The 22,298-nt window shown below is 41.8% G+C and overlaps 1 protein-coding gene and 1 non-coding gene across 2 annotated transcripts in view; both read left to right on the top strand.

Moving 5' to 3' along the window:
* LOC115513614 (desmoplakin) overlaps positions 1 to 19,494 on the top strand; it is a 48,229-nt gene extending 28,735 nt beyond the window's left edge. Inside the window, 13 exon segments of the mRNA XM_030314883.1 lie at positions 1,111 to 1,265; positions 3,680 to 3,806; positions 4,590 to 4,791; positions 5,068 to 5,294; positions 6,174 to 6,340; positions 6,802 to 6,940; positions 7,477 to 7,670; positions 8,737 to 8,899; positions 9,584 to 9,667; positions 10,224 to 10,331; positions 11,138 to 11,236; positions 12,282 to 14,576; positions 15,560 to 19,494. Of these exon segments, the coding sequence (XP_030170743.1) occupies positions 1,111 to 1,265; positions 3,680 to 3,806; positions 4,590 to 4,791; positions 5,068 to 5,294; positions 6,174 to 6,340; positions 6,802 to 6,940; positions 7,477 to 7,670; positions 8,737 to 8,899; positions 9,584 to 9,667; positions 10,224 to 10,331; positions 11,138 to 11,236; positions 12,282 to 14,576; positions 15,560 to 18,808 (7,209 nt within the window). The 3' untranslated portion in view covers positions 18,809 to 19,494.
* LOC115515085 lies at positions 9,718 to 9,824 on the top strand. The gene has a single exon (XR_003969151.1). It is a non-coding gene; the product is annotated as a U6 spliceosomal RNA (small nuclear RNA).
* Positions 19,495 to 22,298: the final 2,804 nt, after the last annotated feature.

Genomic DNA, 22,298 nt, shown 5'->3' with positions numbered 1-22,298 from the left:
TAAAACGGTGGAGTTTATTCTAACAGGTGGAAATGTTTTAAGAACTTGCATGGTAAGGGGTACTTGGGTGGCTCAGTCAGTTAAGTGACTGACTTCGGCTCAGGTCATGATCTCACAGTTTGTGAGTTCCGGCCTCACGTCGGGCTCTGTGCTGACAGCTCAGAGACTGGAGCCTGCTTTGGATTCTGTGTCTCCCTCTCTCTCTGCCTCTCCCCTAATCTCACTCTGTCTCTCTCTCTCTCGCACTCTTAAAAATACATACACATTAAAAAAAAAAAGAGAACTTGCATGGAGAGAAGCAAGTTGAAATAGAGATATGAAATACATAAATATCAAGCTTATTACATTTCACTAATTAAGATAGTTGTCCTATTTGAAGTGTACCCATTTCAAGAAGCTATGGAGTTGATTTAGAAAGTGAGCTATTCAGGGGGCTGGGTGGCTCAGTCAGTGAAGCATATGACTCTTGATTTTGGCTCAGGTCATGATCTCACAGTTCGTGACATGAAGACCCATGTGGGGCTCTATACTGACAGCACAGAGCCTGCTTGGGATTCTCTCTTTCCCTCTTTCTCTGCCCCTTCCCTGTTCATGCCTGTGCACTCTCTCCTCCTCTCTCTCAAAATAAATAAATTAACTTAAAAAAAGTAAGCTATTTAGATGTTGTAGTTAATTTAGAAAGTTATTTTCTGGGAAAGAATTTCAGAATTTCTTTTTTTTATTTCTAACTTTTAAGAGCAAGTGAATGAGACAGGTGACTCCCACATACTCAAATCTAATATATAAAATATGAACTCACAAAAATAGAAAAGCCACGGGGGGAATTTTTGCTTTATAAAAGGATTTCTCACTTTACTTATGGATTCCCCAGGCTGTCGTTGGAAAGTTACTTTACCTAATTCATTTTATACACACCTTTTAGGCTCACATGTATTATTTAAAGCATCAGTATTGATGGGATGTGTAAAGATCATCTTCATTTAAGGGCAAATAATAAGATAAAAGCCCAAACAGTTTGCATATTTCATCTCTATTTCTCCCTTTGAGAAAAAAGATAAGAATGTGTGTACTCATGAGTAAAGCCAAAACACCGGGCCGCTTGCCTTACAGAAAATCGTGCACAAAGGGGACGAGTGTATCCTGAAGGACAATAATGAGCGCAGCAAGTGGTATGTGACGGGTCCGGGAGGCGTGGACATGCTCGTCCCTTCTGTTGGTCTGATTATACCCCCTCCGAATCCTCTGGCTGTGGACCTCTCTTGCAAGTAAGTTGTTGAAGTTCCTAGTGGCCACAGCGTGAATGCAAGTGTGGAGAAATAGGGGGCAAATGCTTATACAAAAACGTAGACCCACCCTTTTTCACTATAATCCCCTCCTTTGAAAAAAGGAGCCTCGGGAAGGTCCCCTTGCATTGTCATGTAACTTTATGTTGAAGATACTATAGTTTTTATTGGAAGGTAAAAAAGAATGACTGTATAGGGGGACTGGAGAAAGCCATCCTTTTAAAAAAATATTAAATATTTAATATATAAATATTAAGCAACCCACAACTGTCCAAGCAATGGGCCAAATGAGAAATCAAACAGCAAATCAAAATATGTCTCGAAACCAAAGAAAAAGCAAACACAATATTTCAAAATGTATGGGTTGCAGCAAAAGCGGATGTTAGAATGAAATTTATGTTATAAATGCTTGTATTAGGAAAGTTCAAATAAACAACATGACACCACTAGGAACTAGAAAAAGAAGAAACTTAGCTAGAATTTAGTAGAGGAAGAAAAAAGAACAAAGAAAATCAGAAAGAAATAAAATAGAAATCAGAGTAAACAATAACAGAACATGGAAAGTAATAACCAGTTTTTCCACAAAAAGAAACAAATTGGCAATGCTTTACATTAACTAAGAAAAAAAAGAGAGAAGACTCAAAAACCAAAATGAGAAATGGAAGAGAAAATAGTACAGCATATAACCACAGAAATACATAGTGTGATAATAGATTAGTATAAACAATTATATGTTAACAATTCAGATAACTTAGAAAAAAACCCAGATAATCCCTTAAAACGCACAAGTTACCATGATTGAATCTCAGATCTTGAATCCAAAAAATAGGAAATCTTCTTAGACCAATAACAAGAATTCAAGTTGAATTAGAAATCAAAAATCTCCCAGCACAGAAAAGCCCAAGACCATATGGTTTTGCTGGTGAATTCTACCAAACATTAAAAACTATATAATTAATGATGATCTTTATCAAAATCTTACAAGTAATGGAATAGAGGCAATACATTCAAAATCATTCCATGAGGCCATTACTACCCTGATACCAAAGCAGGATAAAAATGATACAAAAGCAAAAGTCTAATTTGTCCAATATAAGTATTGCTACTCCAACTTTCTTTTGTGTGATAAACATTTCTCCACCCCTTCACTTTCAATCTGCAGGTGTCTTTAGGTCTAAAATGAATCTCTTGTAGGCAGCATATGGATGAGTCATTTTTTTTATCCTTTTTGACACCCTATGTCTTTTGATTAGAGCATTTAGTCCATTTACATTCAAAGTAATTATTGATAGATCTGTATTTATTCCCACTGTGTTACTTGTTTTGCCATTGTTCCTGGAGATTTTCTTTGATCTTTTCTTTCTTGTCTTTGTCACTCTTGGTCTCTCCTTTGCACTCGAAGAGCCCCCTTTAGCATTTCTTGCAGGGCTGGTTTAGTGGTCATGAACTCCTTTAGTTTTTGTTTGCCTGGGAAACTCTTTATGTCTCCTTCTATTCAGAATGTTAGCCTTGCTGGATAGAGTATTCTTGGCTGCAGATTTTTCCTATTCAGTATTTTGAATACATCATGCCACTCCCTTCTGGCTTGTCAAGTTTCTGTTGAGAAATCTCCAGCTAGCATTATGAGGTTTCCCTTGTAAGTGAAGGACTTCTTTTGTCTTGCTGCTTTTAAGATTTTTTAGCACTGGATTTTGCAAATTTAATTACAATATGTCTTGGTGTTGGCCTGCTTTTGTTGATTTTGATGGGAGTTCTCTGTGCCTCCTGGACCTGGATGTCTGTGAGGAAACCATTCTTACCACGTATCTTGAAGTATTGTTTCAAAGTTCTTCTTCCCTTCTTAGACAATCAGTAATTTTACAGGTAGCCACAAAAATAAAATGCCCTTCTTAGGAATACCTGCTCATCAACAAACAAGTAGAGCATTCATTTTACAGATTGTCCACAGCAGATTCTTTTCCACATTTAAGTATGGAAATCTTCAACTGTACACAGAATAGGGAAAGTAGCATAATGAGCCCACACACTCACTCCCAGGCTGCAGTAGCCATCCACATTCCATCACCGGTTTCTCCCTGCCATCCTGCATGGTGTTAGACCTCTGTCAATTAAAAAGTTGCTGACAAACAACACAGTAACAAGGAAATGTGTGTTTTGAGCAAAAGTGAATTATCTACACTGATGTGCATCATTGAGAATGAACTTTGGGGGAGGAAATTAGTCCAGACCCATTGAAATGATGAATGTCTGGAAAGTATACATTCACTGTATACGTTAACTATTACTCTGTTGGTTCTTGTTTTAGTTTTAACACAGTATGTGAGCATAGCAGGTTTCCTGTTTGGGTGGAAGTTTGAAAGCCGGGCTCCAGTGTGTTTTCCCCTTGTGCCTTCCAGGATCGAACAATACTACGAAGCCATCTTGGCTCTGTGGAACCAGCTGTACATCAACATGAAGAGCCTGGTGTCCTGGCACTACTGCATGATCGACATCGAGAAAATCAGGGCCATGACTATTGCCAAGGTACATCCTGAGGACCACGCAGGCTGCCTGGAGGAGGCGCCAAGCTGCCCCCTGTGGTGCTCGCTTCTGCCAGGCTGACCTTTTAGCAGGGCGGCTAATCTGTTCGTATCTCATCTGAAGAGTCAGCTCAGCCTGCCTGCGAGGCTCATCCCAAGTAGGATGGGAGGGATTTGCACACGGCTGGCTCTGGTACAAAAAGAAGTACTGACTGAAGTTACCTGACAAGCCAGAAGTACCCATGGAAAAGACACGTGGTCCTGTACTATCCTGGATCCTATTGTCCTTTGATGCAGTGGAAAGCTAGGTCATAAACTATTAACTGGATATCACAGAAGTGAATGGTGGGACAGAATTCATGGCATAACACTCAAAGCAGTCCTTCCTCTAGATCAGTGGTTTTCAAGTTGTGGTCTGAAGAATCCCGGCTTAAGGGGTTCCACTAGGGATAACAGGGCCAGGAGAGAGGTACAGAATGAGTAAGTCTGGGATCTCCTTTGTCCCCCTTTTCTCTTTGTGGTCAGAGCAGCTTTGCTGTGATCTGCTTTAGATTTGCGACTTCTGAGTAATATTTCCTTTGAAGAATAAAATTCTGTAGGAAAAATAAATTGACAGCCCACTGCTGTGGTTCTGAGGAGCAATCTCGTAATTCTCCAGGACCTTTTATATCTTAACGGGTCTTTAACAAGGATTGCCTTAAGCCCCCTCTAGCATAGGGCGTTTCTGGGCACTCCCCTTGGTCACTCTGTGGGGGTAATCAAACACTCCTGCCTGGTTTACTTCCAGCTGAAAACCATGCGGCAGGAAGATTACATGAAGACAATATCTGACCTTGAGCTGCATTACCAAGAGTTCATCAGAAACAGCCAGGGCTCGGAGATGTTTGGAGATGATGACAAGCGGAAAATGCAGTCCCAGTTCACAGATGCCCAGAAGCACTACCAGACCCTGGTCATACAGCTCCCCGGCTACCCCCAGCACCAGACAGGTTTGGAGTGTCTATTCTCTTTGTTATCAACCACACACACAGCTTTAACAGAAAGTAGTTTGCACGAAACCGCACACACAGCTTTAACAGAAAATAGTTTCAGAATCAACTTTGAAAAATAACGTATCAAAAGTCACTCATACACTAAATTTTCAGACTCAAATCAAAGAAGGAGCTGCAGTTTAGGCAGTACAGATGCTTTTTGAGGACAAGTACCCTTCTAGCTAGGAATTCTCTGACTTCTCTGACTTTTGTGGTCCTAACATATTTTTACAGTAACCACAACTGAAATCACTCATCATGGTTCCTGCCAAGATGTCAACCATAATAAAGTGATTGAAACCAACAGAGAACATGACAAGCAGGAAACATGGATGCTGATGGAGCTCCAGAAGATTCGCAGGCAGATGGAGCACTGTGAGGGCAGAATGAGCCTTAAGAACATCCTGCTAGCAGACCAAGGGTCTACGCACCACATCACAGTGAAAATAAATGAGCTGAAGGTAGGCATCCGGTGATATTTTGTTCGATTCCGGGTGTATTATTTATCTGCAAGCTAATTAGAAAACCCTCCTGGTTTAAATACTTATAGGCAAGGAGCACTGATTTTCAAGAAAACAGGCTTCTAGCAGGATTTCCTTTTTTCTTTCCCTTACTTCCATATTTGTAGAAGGTTACCAGGCTGGGGATTAAAACACCTTCATGTTGGTTTGTGGATTGTTGAATCAGACTCCAGCGTTTTTCCTTTGTGCACACATAGTACTTTGTTCATTTTTAAAGTTTTCATAAACATTAATTTGGTTGCTGCCTGAAACCACCTATGATATGGGCTAAACAAGTAGATTTTTTTTTTCAGTTTAGTTGTTTATTTTGAGAGAGACAGATAGAGCGTGAGTGAGTGGGGGAGAAGTGGAGAGAGAGAATCCCAAGCAGCCTGTCAGTGCAAAGCCCGGTGTGGGGCTCGAACTCACAAACTGTGAGATTATGACCAAGAGTCGGACGCTTAGCTGACTAAGTCACCCAGGTGCCCTGAATTATTTTTGTTTATAGACAGGAAACTGACATGGAGAGATTTGTTTGGTCGGGGGAGGTAAAACCTCAAAGCTACAGAGAGAGCTGGGACTACGGCCCAAGTGTAGTCAACTCCCAGCCCTGTGATCTTTCCTGCTCGGCCATGCCTGTGCACTGCATTGGGATATCTAAGATAATATATTCTGAGTAAGAGGGCCATGTTTACACAGTGCTGATAAGGCTCCTCAAAGAAGGAAATGGAATGTCAACTCTATCTCTTGAGTCTTTTCCATTTAGTGGACTTCGTCAGGACAAAAAATGATCATAAGACTCACACAATTCAATCAAGAGCTTTTCTTCTTTTTTGACAGAGTGTGCAGAATGATTCCCAGGCAATCGCTGAAGTTCTCAACCAGCTTAAAGATATGCTCGCTAACTTCAGAGGTTCAGAAAAATACTGCTATTTACAGAATGAAGTATTTGGACTGTTTCAGAAACTGGAAAATATCAATGGCGTTACAGATGGCTACTTAAATAGGTAAACGCCCCTAACATTTATCACAGATGTTTTGCTTTTCTCAAGCTTTATTTTGTCAGACTTCATTTGCTCTGTATGCCTGACTTACTACAGTCTTGCCTTACAGTTTTTTCTGTTCATTGCAGACTTTTGAGATAGTAATTTTGAGATAGTACTTTTGTAGATACTGTGCTTTTGAGACAGTAATTTTGAGATGTTAATTCCACTGTTGTGAAACCTAACGTGTTTTACAGCTGAGATATATTATGTAAGAGTCAGGACTTAGAATTCTTCTTCAATTAATGCAGAATGGCTGTCTGAAAGATGATACAGGGGGTGGGGGAGGAGTTTATGGCTCCTGCAGCTTAGAAATAGGCAAAATAAATTTTTATCGGCTTCTTTAATTAATAGTGGCAAGAGCCAAATGTTCAAAGGCTAATTACGTCACTGGCAATATTATTTGCCTCCTTTGCTCTTTACAGCTTATGCACAGTAAGAGCTCTACTCCAAGCTATCCTGCAGACAGAAGACATGTTAAAGGTTTACGAAGCCAGACTCACTGAAGAGGAAACCGTGTGCCTGGATCTGGATAAAGTGGAAGCTTACCGCTGCGGACTGAAGGTAACTGAAAGTTCTATTCAGTTTATAACCACTGTTATAAACAGTATTATGGGAAATCATGCAGGACTACTCAGTACCCAAATCCAAGGCTTCACTAAGTTTTCATGAGTTTGAGGATTACTGGATTTCATCAGCCACACATGGTTGATATCTGTCGTTATCTCTAGCACACTGCCTTCTAGAGTGTACTATTAGGAGCTATGTGCGGATGTAATTTGTGGTGAGATTTGTTTGGGGAATGCAGAGTTAAACATAATTGAACTGGTTTCTTCACTATAGGACTTTTCTTCTGCTTTAATATATTCGTATGTATTATAATTATTCAGGAATGGAATAGAGTATGGTATTTAGCATTTCTCAAACAAATATACACACTGAATCCTTTATTAAGGGGGTAGCTTAATAAGTAAGGAGCTATTTATTGACATAAATAATGGGAAATGCAATCAGCAAATATATTTTTCTGGCTTGATTATCACTTAAAGATACAAATATTCCAAGAGATTAATTTGTACTCTTTCTTTCTCTCATGACAGAAAATCAAAAATGACTTGAACTTGAAGAAGTCATTGTTGGCCACCATGAAGACAGAGCTGCAGAAAGCCCAGCAGATCCACTCCCAAACCTCACAACAATATCCACTTTATGACCTGGATCTGGGCAAGTTCAGTGACAAAGTCACACAGCTGACAGACCGCTGGCAAAAAATAGACAAACAGATAGACTACAGGTGTGCCAACTTCCTTCCCTACTTTCTTCCCATTTGGTTGTTCCACGATAGCGTCACTTGAATTTGTCACTCTAAAAGCAGTGGTTTGGTTTGCTGTGTAAGTTAGGCGTAAGAGGCGCTCTGTTCACGGACTGTCTGGAGTCAGCTTTGTTGCAAATGAGGGAAGCAGGTACCCAAGCTTGAACCAACCCATACCAGGTACTCTCCAGGCTCTTAGGGAAATAGTGGAAGCCATTGATCAGGCCCTTTTGGGCCCTATAAACTCTTGCTAGGATTGTTGGAAGGAGTAGATGTTTTGAGTGAGTGTTCTTCTTAAATTTAAGAAAATTAAATCTTCTACAAAAGAAATGCCTTCTTCCAAATGAGGGTTTAAAAAGTCTCTTCACTTTTGCAAGTAGTTCATTTTACTAACCGTGCTTTTACCTTTATTGATAACTAATTCCTATCTCATACAATTTGCCCATTGAAAGTGTATAATCCAATGAATTTTATTATATTTAAAATTATGTAACCATCACTGCAATCTATGTCTAGAACATTTTCTTTGTGCTAAAAAAAGAGCCCCGTACCCATTATCACTAATTTCCCATTACCTCCCAATCCTCCAGCCCTAAACAACCACCAGTCTTTCCTCTGTCTCCGTAGATTTGTCTATTCCAGACATTTCACATGAAGGGATCATATATCATGTGCTCCTTTGTGACTGTTTTTTCCACTCAGTATAATGTTTTCAGGGTTCATCCTTGGTGTAGCATGTTTTAGTACTTCATTCCTTTTTATGACTGAATAATATTCTATCGTATAGCTATACTTACTACATTTTATTTTATTTTATTTTATTTTATTTTATTTTATTTTATTTTTTTACTTTCATTCATTCATGATTTTTGGCTATCATGAAAAATGTCACCATGAAAATTCATGTATAACTTTTTGTAGGGAGGCATGTTTTCAATTCTCTTGAGCACACAGCAGGTGGAATGACTGGGTCATATGATAACTCTGTTAAATACTCTCAGGACCAGTAGCACTGCTTTTCTGATTTTATCATATCTATCTTCTGCAGATTATGGGACCTGGAGAAACAAATCAAGCAACTGAGGAATTACCGTGATAACTATCAGGCCTTCTGCAAGTGGCTCTATGATGCCAAACGCCGTCAGGATTCCTTAGAATCCATGAAGTTTGGTGATTCCAACACAGTCCTGCGATTTTTGAATGAGCAGAAGGTACAAGCCAGTTTGTCGCTTCCTTAGATAACATTGAGGGTGCACTGTATTTTCCTCTAGTTTTCATAGCAGTGTCTAGGTTTGAAATTATATATTTTTTTAAAGACTTTTTTAAATGTTTATTTACTGAGAGAGAGTGAGAACGTGAGCAGGGAAGAGGCAGAGACAGAGAGGGAGAGAGAATCCCAAGCAGGCTTCATGCTGTCAGTGCAGAGACTGACATGAACCATGAGATCATGACCTGAGCTGAAATCAACAATCGGATGTTTATCCGACTGAGTCACCCAATACCCTGAAGTGGTGTTTGATATTACTAGTCCATTTGGTGAATGCTTGCATAAGGCCCAGTGGAAAAACAGTTGAGATATTGAAAGGAAATCATCGTGGAAATCAATTGTAAAAGAAATAATGTAACATTGTAGTAAAGTATCTTTATAAATTGAGGTGATAGGATCAGAAAAATGTACAGATTTGAAAGATTCCTCTTAGAGAGTAAGAAGTTGAAGATCTTGCTTACTCTTCTGAAGGAAAAACATGCTCATCTTCTAAGGCTGACCTGTGAGAATACGAGTTCACTGCACGTAGTCATAAACTGTGGAAAACCAGTTGTTCAGCAGTGAAATAGCATTTATTTAAAAACATTTATATACTTCAACGCTTATAAATATTTTACTTTTTGTCTAGAACTTGCACAATGAAATCTGTGGCAAGCGAGACAAATCAGATGAAGTACAGAAAATCGCCGAACTTTGTGCAAATTCGATTAAGGTATGTTCGTTTCACAAAGAATGTTGGCATCTCATCAAGAATAATGGTAAGTGCTTGCTTTGGCAGCACACCTACTAAAACTGGAATGATACAGAGAATATTAGCATGGTTCTTGTGTAAGAATGACATGCACATTTGTGAAGTGTTCCATATTTTAAAAGTATATATTATTAACTGCATTATTTTCTGATTTACTCGAAAGAGTATAAACTTCTCGAGGATAGCAATTGTGGCTTTTATGTGTTCTCTCCTGAACATACCGTGAAAAGTTTGTTATCCATTTACTTGAATTCATTGCACATTGGCAATATCAGTGAAGTGCCTGGTCTTCATTCTTTACACTGGTAATATGGGTAAAAATCTTCCTGTAGCATATAAAGATGTACTCCTTGGTTTAATAATGTAATGTTAGTGACTTGGACACTATGAATGCATGGTAGCCTTTGGGGTTGGTCATGAGAAACACAGCTTGATGATTTAGAACCATGAAATTGTAGCTGTCAGTGACTCTGTGAAGTTCCTTGAGTATATTTGTCTTAAACCTTTTATTCTGTAGGATTATGAACTCCAGCTGGCATCATACACCTCAGGATTGGAAACCCTACTGAACATACCTATCAAGAGAACCATGGTTCAGTCTCCCTCTGGGGTGATTCTGCAAGAGGTTTGTACATCATTACGTATTTCTTAGAGCCAGCCCCTCCTGCACCTTCATTGTCTCTGCCTTCTTCCTGTCTTCCCTGCAGACCCTGAATTCACCCCTTGTTATAGGGTCTCCACTCCCAAAGGGCTTAATAGCAAGTTATGCTCCTTTAGTGGGAGTCATCAATACTGGAGTGATTTTAGGAGGCGGTTAGTGGAAGTCTGGATCTGTTGTTTATATAGAAGGATCTTGGTAGAAACTGGGCTTAAATTCTGGGTTTAGTGAGGGAAGCTTTTAACAAGTGGAAGATGTCTAGTCGATTTTTAAAAGACAACTTCTTCCCAAAGATGACAGAGAACATCACCCATCAGATGGTTTAGGGGAAACACTCTAGAGGGATAAGGATAGGATACAATGTTGTTAGCCTTTTGTGGTGCTTCCAGATTTTGGAATTAGCACACATGAAGGAAGGGAGTTCACTCTTTATTTGTGTTAATTTTTAAGTGTTTATTTGTTTTTGAGAGAGAGTATGTGAGCAGGGGAGGGGCAGAGAGGGAGAGGGAGAGAGAATCCTAAGCAGGTTCCGCACTGTCAGTGCAGAGCCTGATGCAGGGCTCAAACTCCCAAACCATGAGATCGTGACCTGAGCTGAAATCAAGAATCAGACACTTAACCAACTGAGCCACCCAGGCACCCCAGGAATTCACTCTTAAATTATAATTTCACTATTTTATTGATTTAGGAAACAAAATGGTCAGCTTGCATGGGACATTTTTTTAATGCAATAATTATTTTTTTCTTTTTTTCTTTCATCCCTTTTTTGCAAGGCCGCAGATATGCATGCTCGATACATAGAACTACTTACAAGGTCTGGAGACTATTATAGGTTCTTAAGTGAGATGCTGAAGAGTTTGGAAGATCTGAAGGTAATTTACTTAATTTATTTCCTTGGAGCATTGGAAAAGAAAATGGAATAGAACCTTATTATTACTGCCTCATTAGAACATGGATCTGGACATACTCCCTGGTATACACTCACTGTTGTAGAATTTGTTCAAAAGTCAGGGGTTAGTTCTGTGCTTCAGGACACTGCTCTGAATGGAGTTAGGTGATATTTACAAAATTCTAGCTGCTTTACCTTACCAAAAAAACCCCACTAATTTCATTTACTGTTTGGTCAAGGATTTTGCTTTTTTTGTTTGTGTGTGTTTTCTCTCTCTCTCTCTCTCTTTTTTATGTTTATTTATATTTGGGAGAGAGACACAGAGCATAAGTGGGGGAGGGGCAGAGAGAGAGACAGACAGACAGACAGACAGATAGAATCTGAAACAGGCTTCAGGCTCCCAGCTGTCAGCACAGAGCCCAGTGCTAACTATGAGATCATGACCTGAGCCGAAGTCGGATGCTTAACCAACTGGGCCACCCGGGTGCCCCGTGTGTTTTTTAAATTAAGGAAGAGAACATCCTGGACTGGCTGGATTTGGATTTTTTTATCAACATACAGATTTGCTTTATCAAATTTTGATGTTTTTATCAACATTGAAAACATCTGATTGTTTAATTTACTCATTATTTCCAATACATGCATTGAGTTTGTATGGAAATTTAATACCTTGAAATAAAGGAAACGTAACTTATGAAATCTTAAGCTTTTGATCTTGGAAGAAATCACCTCATTTACACATGAGGCAGGGGAACCTCAAAGACGCTGTATTATTTGCTAAGATCATACAGGCAGTTGATGGAAGAATTACGACGAGAATACAGATTTCGTGGGGTTTTGTCCAGTAGCTTTTGCTTTGTGTCACTCTTTCTATGTGTGCTTATGTGTGTGGTGTGCGTGTGCACATGTGCAGGTGTGGGAAGAGACACGAGAACACACAATGGTCTGGGAGGGGGGAAAAGACTGTTTCTTTTTTTAGGACGTGACAGGTTTTCCTTTCATCCTAATTTCTGATTTCACTTCCGCAGCTGAAAAACACCAAGATTGAAGTTTTGGAAGAGGAGCTCAGACTGGCCCGAGATGCCAACTCTGAAAACTGCAATAAGAACAAATTCCTGGACCAGAACCTGCAGAAGTACCAGGCGGAATGTTCCCAGTTCAAAGCCAAGCTTGTGAGCCTGGAGGAGCTGAAGAGGCAGGCAGAGCTGGACGGCAAGTCGGCCAAGCAAAACCTGGACAAGTGCTACGGCCAAATAAAAGAACTCAACGAGAAGATCACCAGGCTGACCTACGAGATCGAGGACGAGAAGCGAAGACGGAAGGCCGTGGAAGACAGGTTTGACCAACAGAAGAATGACTATGACCAGCTGCAGAAGGCAAGGCAGTGTGAAAAGGAGAGCCTTGGCTGGCAGAAAATGGAGTCTGAGAAAGCCATCAAAGAGAAGGAGTACGAGATAGAAAGGTTGAGGGTTCTGCTGCAGGAGGAGGGCGCCCGGAAGAGAGAATATGAAAGTGAGCTGGCAAAGGTAAGAAACCACTATAATGAGGAGATGAGTAATTTAAGGAACAAGTATGAAACAGAGATTAACATCACGAAGACCACCATCAAGGAGATATCCATGCAAAAAGAGGACGATTCCAAAAATCTCCGAAACCAGCTTGATAGGCTCTCGAGGGAAAATCGAGATCTGAAGGACGAGATCGTCAGGCTCAACGACAGCATTCTGCAGACCACCGAGCAGCGGAGGCGGGCCGAAGAAGACGCCCTGCAGCAAAAAGCCTGTGGCTCCGAGATGATGCAGAAGAAGCAGCATCTGGAGATGGAGCTTAAGCAGGTCATCCAGCAGCGCTCCGAGGACAATGCTCGGCACAAACAGTCCCTGGAAGAGGCTGCAAAGACCATTCAGGACAAAAACAAGGAGATTGAGAGACTCAAAGCTGAGTTTCAGGAGGAGGCCAAGCGCCGCTGGGAATATGAAAATGAACTGGCTAAGGTAAGGAACAATTACGACGAGGAAATCATCAGCTTAAAAAACCAGTTCGAGACTGAGATCAACATCACCAAGACCACCATCCACCAGCTCACCATGCAGAAGGAAGAGGACACCAGTGGCTACCGAGCCCAGATCGACAGCCTCACCAGAGAAAACCGCAGCCTATCCGAGGAAGTAAAGCGACTGAAGAACACGTTAGCCCAGACCACCGAGAACCTCAGGAGGGTCGAAGAAGACGTCCAACAGCAAAAGGCCACGGGCTCGGAGGTGTCGCAGAGGAAACAGCAGCTGGAGATTGAGCTGAGGCAGGTCACTCAGATGCGGACGGAAGAGAGCCTGAGATACAAGCAGTCGCTCGATGATGCCGCCAAGACCATCCAGGATAAAAACAAGGAGATCGAGAGGTTAAAACAACTGATAGAAACGGAAACCAGTGAACGGAAACGCCTGGAAGAGGAGAACGCTAAATTACAGAGGGCCCAGTATGATCTGCAGAAAGCAAATAATAGCGCGACGGAGACGATAAGCAAGCTGAAGGTTCAGGAGCAAGAGCTCACGCGCCTAAGGATCGACTACGAGCGGGTGTCCCAGGAGAGGGCTGTGAAGGACCAGGACATCACGAGATTCCAGAGTTCTCTGAAGGACCTGCAGCTGCAGAAGCAGAAGGTGGAGGAGGAGCTGAATCGGCTGAGGAGGACCGCCTCGGAAGACTCCTTGAAGAGGAAGAAGCTGGAGGAGGAGCTGGAAGGCATGAGGAGGTCTCTGAAAGAGCAGGCGATAAAAATCACCAGCCTGACCCAGCAGCTGGAGCAAGCATCCATCATTAAGAAACGGAGCGAGGACGACCTCCGGCAGCAGAGGGACGTGTTGGACGGTCACCTGAGGGACAAGCAGAGGACCCAGGAAGAGCTGAGAAGGCTCTCCGTGGAGGTCGAGGCCCTGAGACGCCAGCTGCTGCAGGAACAAGAGAATGTCAAACAGGCTCACCTGAGGAACGAGCATTTCCAGAAGGCGATAGAGGATAAAAGCAGGAGCTTAAATGAAAGCAAGATAGAGATCGAGAGGCTGCAGTCTCTCACGGAGAACCTGACCAAGGAGCACTTGATGTTGGAGGAGGAGCTTCGGAACCTGAGGCTGGAATACGACGACCTCAGGAGGAGCCGGAGCGAGGCGGATAGCGATAGAAATGCAACCATCTCTGAACTCAGGAGCCAGCTGCAGATCAGCAACAACCGGACCCTGGAACTGCAGGGGCTGATTAATGATTTACAGAGAGAGAGGGAAAATTTGAGACAGGAAATTGAGAAATTCCAAAAGCAGGCTTTAGAGGTATTCACAAATATTTGATCACAGCTTCCCTGTCCTTCAAATAATTCCCTCCATTTTCATCTCATCTTAGCTGTGCTCCTGCTAACTGGGATGGCCACTTACAGAAAGTCTAATTTTTCTCCTTATTGCTGTACTACTAGCTGTCATAACCCAGGCCACTGCTTGAAAGCAATTTGCCCTCTTTGCCCTTCTGTCCTGTTCCCGCATCAATACCAATCTGTGTGTCACCTCTGTTTGGCCGTGCTTTTCAAACTTTAGCACACCATCAGGTTTAACACCTGAGAGCTTGTCCTCTGACTATTCCAGTCTGTTTTCTAGAAGATAGCTCTTACTTAGCGAGCTATGACCTGTATTTTTTCCATTAAAATTTTCCTAAATAAAAGCCATGGTAAAGGTATTGTCTATGCAATTTTGAAATCACTTTTTCTTGCTTGCTTACACGGCTTTTCTGCATGCATGACATGTTCTCTTTTGATCACGACCCTGATTTTTGCTAGGCTTTTCTTTTAACCCCTAGTTTAAAAATACCTTCTTTAAGTTCTAATACGTTTGACTTCTATAGACAATATTTGTGTGGGGCTGGGTGTAGGGTGTGTATATGCCCATAGATTTATTTTGTTTTATTAAACATGTTAGTATAGCTGTAAGAGGGGAGATGTAGGTATAGCAGGTGTGATAACCTGGGACAAAATTCCCCATATTTTTTCAAACCATTATTTCTGTTAAGAGTAAGACAGGTCTATAACTTCTCCTAGTTCCTTCTTAAAAAAAAAGTAAGTATGATGCCATTTATCAAAGTGGCAACATACCTCTACAGAATTTTTTTTTCATAATTTATAAGATAACAAAATAGCAGTATATCCAGGGAAAATAGAGGAAGTTCAAACTAAGTTTTATTTTTTAAGTGTAGGAAAAGAGGAATTATAACCCTATGATACGATCAAAACATTATTTCTTCCCATTTCTTTCTTTTTAAATTCTAGGCATCTAATCGGATTCAGGAATCAAAGAACCAGTGCACTCAGGTGGTGCAGGAAAGAGAGAGCCTTCTAGTGAAAATCAAAGTTCTGGAGCAAGACAAGAGCAGGCTGCAGAGGCTGGAGGATGAGCTCACTCGCGCGAAAGCAACGCTGGATGCGGAAAGCAGGGTGAAACAACGCCTCGAGTGTGAGAAACAGCAAATCCAGAATGACCTCAATCAGTGGAAAACCCAGTACTCCCGCAAGGAAGAGACGATTAGGAAGATCGAGTCGGAAAGAGAAAAGAGTGAGAGAGAGAAGAACAGCCTTAGGAGTGAGATCGAAAGACTCCAGGCAGAGATCAAGAGGATTGAGGAGCGGTACAGGCGCAAGTTGGAGGACTCCACCAGGGAGACGCAGTCACAGCTGGAAACAGAGCGCTCCCGACTTCAGAGGGAAATCGACAAACTCAAGCAGCGCCCCTATGGGTCCCATCGGGAGACCCAGACAGAATATGAGTGGACGGTTGACTCCTCAAAGCTGGTGTTTGATGGACTGAGGAAGAAGGTAACGGCCATGCAGCTCTATGAGTGCCAGCTAATTGACAAAACAACCTTGGACAAACTGCTGAAGGGGAAAAAGTCCGTGGAAGAAGTTGCTTCTGAAATCCAGCCTTTCCTTCGGGGTGCAGGGGCTATCGCTGGAGCATCTGCTTCCCCTAAGGAAAAGTACTCTCTGGTAGAGGCCAAAAGGAAGAAATTAATCACCCCGGAATCCACAGTCATGCTCCTGGAAGCCCAGGCAGCTACAGGCGGTATAATTGATCCCCATAGGAATGAGAAGCTGACCGTTGACAACGCGATCGCTCGGGACCTCATCGACTTCGATGACCGTCAACAGATATACACAGCAGAGAAAGCTATCACTGGTTTCGACGATCCGTTTTCAGGCAAGACCGTATCTGTTTCAGAAGCCATCAAGAAAAATCTGATTGATAGAGAAACCGGAATGCGCCTGCTGGAAGCCCAGATTGCTTCAGGGGGTGTGGTGGACCCCGTGAATAGCGTCTTTTTGCCGAAAGATGTAGCCTTGGCCCGTGGGCTGATTGACAGGGATTTGTATCGGTCCTTGAATGATCCCCGAGATAGTCAGAAGAACTTTGTGGATCCAGTCACCAAAAAGAAGGTCAGTTACATGCAGCTGAGAGAACGGTGCAGAATCGAACCACACACTGGTCTGCTCCTGTTGTCAGTGCAGAAGAGAAGTATGTCCTTCCAAGGAATCAGACAACAGGTGACCGTCTCTGAGCTGGTGGATTCTGGTATATTGAGACCATCCACTGTAAATGAACTGGAATCAGGTCAGATTTCTTATGATGAGGTTGGCGAGAGAATTAAAGACTTCCTTCAGGGTTCAAGTTGCATAGCGGGCATATACAATGAGACCACGAAACAGAAGCTTGGCATTTATGAGGCCATGAAAATTGGCTTGGTCCGACCTGGTACTGCCCTGGAGTTGCTGGAAGCCCAAGCAGCTACTGGCTTTATAGTGGATCCTGTTAGCAACTTGAGGCTACCGGTGGAAGAAGCCTACAAAAGAGGCCTGGTGGGTATTGAGTTCAAAGAGAAGCTCCTGTCTGCAGAACGAGCTGTCACCGGATATAATGATCCTGAAACGGGAAACATCATCTCTTTGTTCCAAGCCATGAACAAGGAACTCATTGAAAAGGGCCATGGCATTCGTTTATTGGAAGCACAGATTGCAACCGGGGGGATCATCGACCCGAAGGAGAGCCATCGCCTGCCAGTTGACATGGCGTACAAGAGGGGCTACTTTAATGAGGAGCTCAGTGAGATTCTCTCTGATCCAAGTGACGATACAAAAGGATTCTTTGACCCCAACACAGAAGAAAATCTTACCTATCTTCAGCTAAAAGAAAGATGCATCAAGGATGAAGAAACAGGGCTCTGTCTTCTGCCCCTGAAAGAAAAGAAGAAAGAGGTGCAGACATCACAAAAGAATACCCTCAGGAAGCGCAGAGTGGTCATCGTTGACCCAGAGACCAACAAGGAGATGTCTGTTCAGGAGGCCTACAAGAAGGGCCTTATAGATTATGAAACCTTCAGAGAACTGTGTGAGCAGGAGTGCGAGTGGGAAGAAATAACCATCACTGGATCTGACGGCTCCACCAGGGTGGTCCTGGTAGACAGGAAGACAGGCAGTCAGTATGATATTCAAGAGGCTATTGACAAGGGCCTCATTGACAGGAAGTTCTTTGATCAGTACCGATCTGGCAGCCTCAGCCTCACTCAGTTTGCTGATATGATCTCCTTGAAAAATGGCGTGGGCAACAGCAGCGGCATAGGTGGTGGCATCAGTGACGATGTTTTCAGCAACAGCCGACATGAGTCAGTAAGTAAGATTTCTACCATATCCAGTGTCAGGAACATAACCATCAGGAGCAGCTCTCTGTCTGACCCCCTGGAAGAATCAAGCCCCATTGCAGCCATCTTTGACACAGAAAACCTAGAGAAGATCTCCATTACAGAGGGAATAGAGCGGGGCATTGTCGATAGCATCACTGGTCAGAGGCTTCTGGAAGCTCAGGCTTGCACAGGTGGCATCATCCACCCAACCAGTGGTCAGAAGCTCTCACTTCAGGATGCAGTCTCCCAGGGCCTGATTGACCAAGATATGGCCACCAGGCTGAAGCCCGCTCAGAAAGCCTTCATTGGCTTTGAAGGTGTGAAGGGAAAGAAGAAGATGTCAGCAGCAGAGGCAGTAAAAGAAAAATGGCTCCCCTATGAGGCAGGTCAGCGCTTTCTGGAGTTCCAGTACCTCACTGGAGGCCTTGTTGACCCAGAAGTGCATGGGAGGATAAGCACGGAAGAAGCCATCAGGAAAGGATTCATCGACGGCCGAGCAGCTCAGAGGCTGCAAGACACCAGCAGCTATGCCAAAATCCTGACCTGCCCCAAAACCAAATTAAAAATATCCTATAAGGATGCCATGAATCGCTCCATGGTGGAAGATATCACTGGCCTACGCCTTCTGGAGGCCGCCTCTGTTTCTTCCAAGGGCTTGCCTAGCCCTTACAACATGTCTTCTGCCCCAGGCTCCCGATCGGGCTCCCGCTCTGGCTCCCGCTCCGGCTCCCGCTCCGGCTCTCGCTCTGGTTCCCGAAGTGGGTCCCGGAGAGGAAGCTTTGATGCAACAGGCAATTCTTCCTACTCTTACTCCTACTCCTTTAGCAGTAGCTCTATTGGGCACTAGTAGTCAGTTAGTTGCTACTTCCTTGGCTTCACTTATGTGAATTTTCACTTTACTAAATACTAACAAAAGAAAACCTAGTGCTTGCAGTATAGTGATAGAGTTTCAATGATTAAGAAGATATAACCTTGGTTGAAATCAAATACTGTTCTGGCTTTTTATCTTCTCAGCTCATCTAACATATCTAATACACTGGATGTAGTGTGTCTGAAATGGTAATCAGTTGTAAGGATAGCACAAATTGAATCTAGAGTTCGTTCCTTCTGTGTTTAGTTTTTTTGATCGGTTCTTGTACTTCTTTTGGCCTATAATACAGATTTCTGTTCTTGGAGATGAAATTGAGTTGATCATTGATATTCTAGACATCATTCTGTTTCTCATCTAAATATTTCCATTTTCTGTATTAGGAGAAAATTACCCATCCCGTTCTCCCCAGAATACTCCACCCCAAACCCAAACATTTTGGAATGAGTCTCCTTTAGTTTTAGATTGTGGATTGTGTAACCTATATACTCTTCAATGCACCTGTTTGGTTTGGCATTAATTTGACTATATGTGCGTGATAGCAGCAATCTTTGCTTTTCTTTGGTCAAACTTTTCTGTTTATTTTGCTTGTCATTTACTATGTACTTTAAAAAGGTGTCTTTATGAAGTTTGCGATTCTGGCAATAAACTTTTAGACTTTTGAAGTTTCTGTGTTTTGATTTTATATGTTTATACATACGAGGCATTTATCAGCATCTTTCTGTTAATATGTCTAAAACCTTCTGTTTACTAAGTGCCTATTAAGGATGACCATTAAAAAAAAAACTATCTTAGTTCTGAATTCTTGTTAGAAGTTGGTCTTTTGTAGTTTTTTCAACATTCTCAAGTGCCTATTATGTACCAGGCAGAGCTCTTGGAAAGAAGCCCATGTAAAGAGGCCAGGCCACATGTCAATACCCAGTTCTTGTTTATCCTGGACAGTGAATTCTAAGTAGCATGGGCAAAAGTCACCACAATACCATTAGAAAAAAAATGAAGTGCCTAAGATTCTATTTTGGGTATTCTCAAAATATATGGTGTTTCATTTTGTCCCCTCAGACGTATGAATTGTCCTTGAATCTATAAAAATGAGTCCTGAAGGGTTTTTGGCTCTCTGTTGAAGGACAATGAGATAAAACCTATTCTTTGTATCAAAAGAAGCTTTTGAAATTCAAACACTTGTTATTAAATCAATATGACCTTACTGAATACCTATTATGTCTAGTATTAGGTTAGATACTATGAGGATTCAATACATTGATATTCAGTACATACGACTTCAAGACATTTGCAGTCTGGATGGGGACAGAAGACACCTATAAAGCAATCAGTGGAAGAACTTTCATATATCAGCAATATGTATTAATATAATCAAGTACAGTACAGACTAGAAAATAGGAAAACAAATGAAATGTTAATTGTGAAAAGCAAAAAAGATCATATTTAAGATAATACTTAAATTATTGGGGCTTTTGATACTTCGGATGAAAACAGCATTCCTTCCTTCCTTGTCTCACCTGCTCTCCTTGCCCCCCTCCCAATCTGGAAGACTTGAAATTAATTTTTTTTTAAATTTTTAAAAAATATTTATTTATTATTGAGAGACAGAGACAGAACATGAGTAGGGGAGGGGCAGAGAGAGGGGGAGACACAGAATCCAAAGCAGGCTCCAGGCTGTGAGCTGTCAGCACAGAGTCCGATGCGGAGCTTGAACCCACAAACCACAAGATCATGACCTGAGCTGAAGTTGGGTGCTTAACCGACTGAGCCACCCAGGCGCCCTGAAATTAATTTCATTCACTAATAATTGACTTCTGTGTGCTACACATTGTGCCCAAAGCCATGGATCCCTTGGTATTAACACATCGTAATATGAAAGGAAGAGAAAAATAAGTGGTAAATGCTGTGTTGGGTGAAATGAAGAAGGATCTTCATGCTAGAGCTAGAAGACTGTATCAGTCAGCTTGGGCTGCCATAACAAAATGCCATAGACTATGTGACTTAAATTAATTTTCTCAGTTCTAGAGGCTAGAAGTCCAAGATCAAGGTGTCCTTAGATTGGTTTCTGGTGGGAGCTCTCTTTCTGAATGGTAGGCAGTAAGGAGTGGGGCGGGGGAAGCCCTGTTGTGTCTTGCTTGTCTTAGAAGGACTTGAGTTTTATCACATTAGAGTCTCTTCTTTATGACTTCATTTAACCTTCATTACCTTCTTACAGTCCATAACTCCAAATAAGTCACATTGGAGGTTAGGGCTCCAGGATATGAATGGGGGTGATGGTGGTGGTGAGGACAACACACAATTCAGCCTATCATAGAGGCCTAATCTAGAATGGGACAGGAGATCTCTCTAGAAAAAATGGTGATTAAACAGATGAATAAGTATCCATGTAAAGCAGTTCTTAGGGTTGAAAGAGTATACCTCTAAGCTGTTGGTGAAAGTTGTTATTAAGCTCTGAGACGAGATAGGCTGTGTCCTAGAGACAGGACTTGCTTGGCCTTGGATAAGTTTTGATTTGGCTCATTTATAGTGAGCCTCCACAGAAAAGGGGAGTATATATACAACTTTTCAATGACAGTCATCATTTCACATTCAAAAATAGTCTCACGTTTTCTAGGCTAGTTGAGCTAAACATATAAATGCTGATAAAGGTAGGTATGCTGTGGACAAAGTATGAATAAACTGGAATTCATCCCTTCATATCTGCTTGCAGCTCTTGGCCTATTTCCGTATTTTTGGGTACTGCTTATTTATACTCAAAACTTTTTTTTTTTTTTTGGTGAGAGAATTGTACTATCTGAAATAGCTATTCTGTCCACAGTTTCTCCATCTGATAGAAGTAAGTGCAAAGGGAAGCAAAGATTTGACATTAAGCTTGAAAATAGTATAAAATAATATAAGAGGGATTAGGTTCTGGGAGTTAAAACCATTTGGGGAAATTAAAAGGGTTGATTCCAGGTCTTGGATAGGAAATGTACAAAGTAAGCTTGGGTTAATCAAAGCAAGGAAAAGGAATCAAACCAACCTTCCACTGGTCAAGGTTGGGACAATTTGAGAATCAGTTAAGAATTGTGATGGTAACAGAGTATGTAATAATGAATTAAGAAACCTCAAACCAATAATGATTTTAAAATTCCCTTGATTCAGGGCGCCTGGGTGGCTCATTTGGTTGGGCTCAGGTCATGATCTCATGGTTGGAGCCCTGTATTGGTTTCCATGCTGACAGCTCAGAGCCTGGAGTCTGCTTGGGATTCTGTGTCTCCTTCTCTCTCTACCCCTCCCTTGCTCGTGCTCTCTCTCAAAAATAAAAAAAATTTTAAAAATCCCTTGATTTCATAGTGAACAAAAAGAAAGTGTGGTAAGAATGCCGGCTAACAAATACAGAAGCCATGACAATACTAGAGAATCATCATTTATAACTCCTAACATAATGACAGATTCACTGAAGTATTATATCAGTTTGTTGGGGAAG

The sequence above is a fragment of the Lynx canadensis genome, chromosome B2, assembly GCF_007474595.2.
Source record: "Lynx canadensis isolate LIC74 chromosome B2, mLynCan4.pri.v2, whole genome shotgun sequence".
In the NCBI taxonomy this organism is placed as follows: domain Eukaryota; kingdom Metazoa; phylum Chordata; class Mammalia; order Carnivora; family Felidae; genus Lynx; species Lynx canadensis.
The sequence above is the reverse complement of the archived record's forward strand: the minus strand, read 5'-3'. Positions and strand labels throughout refer to the sequence as shown.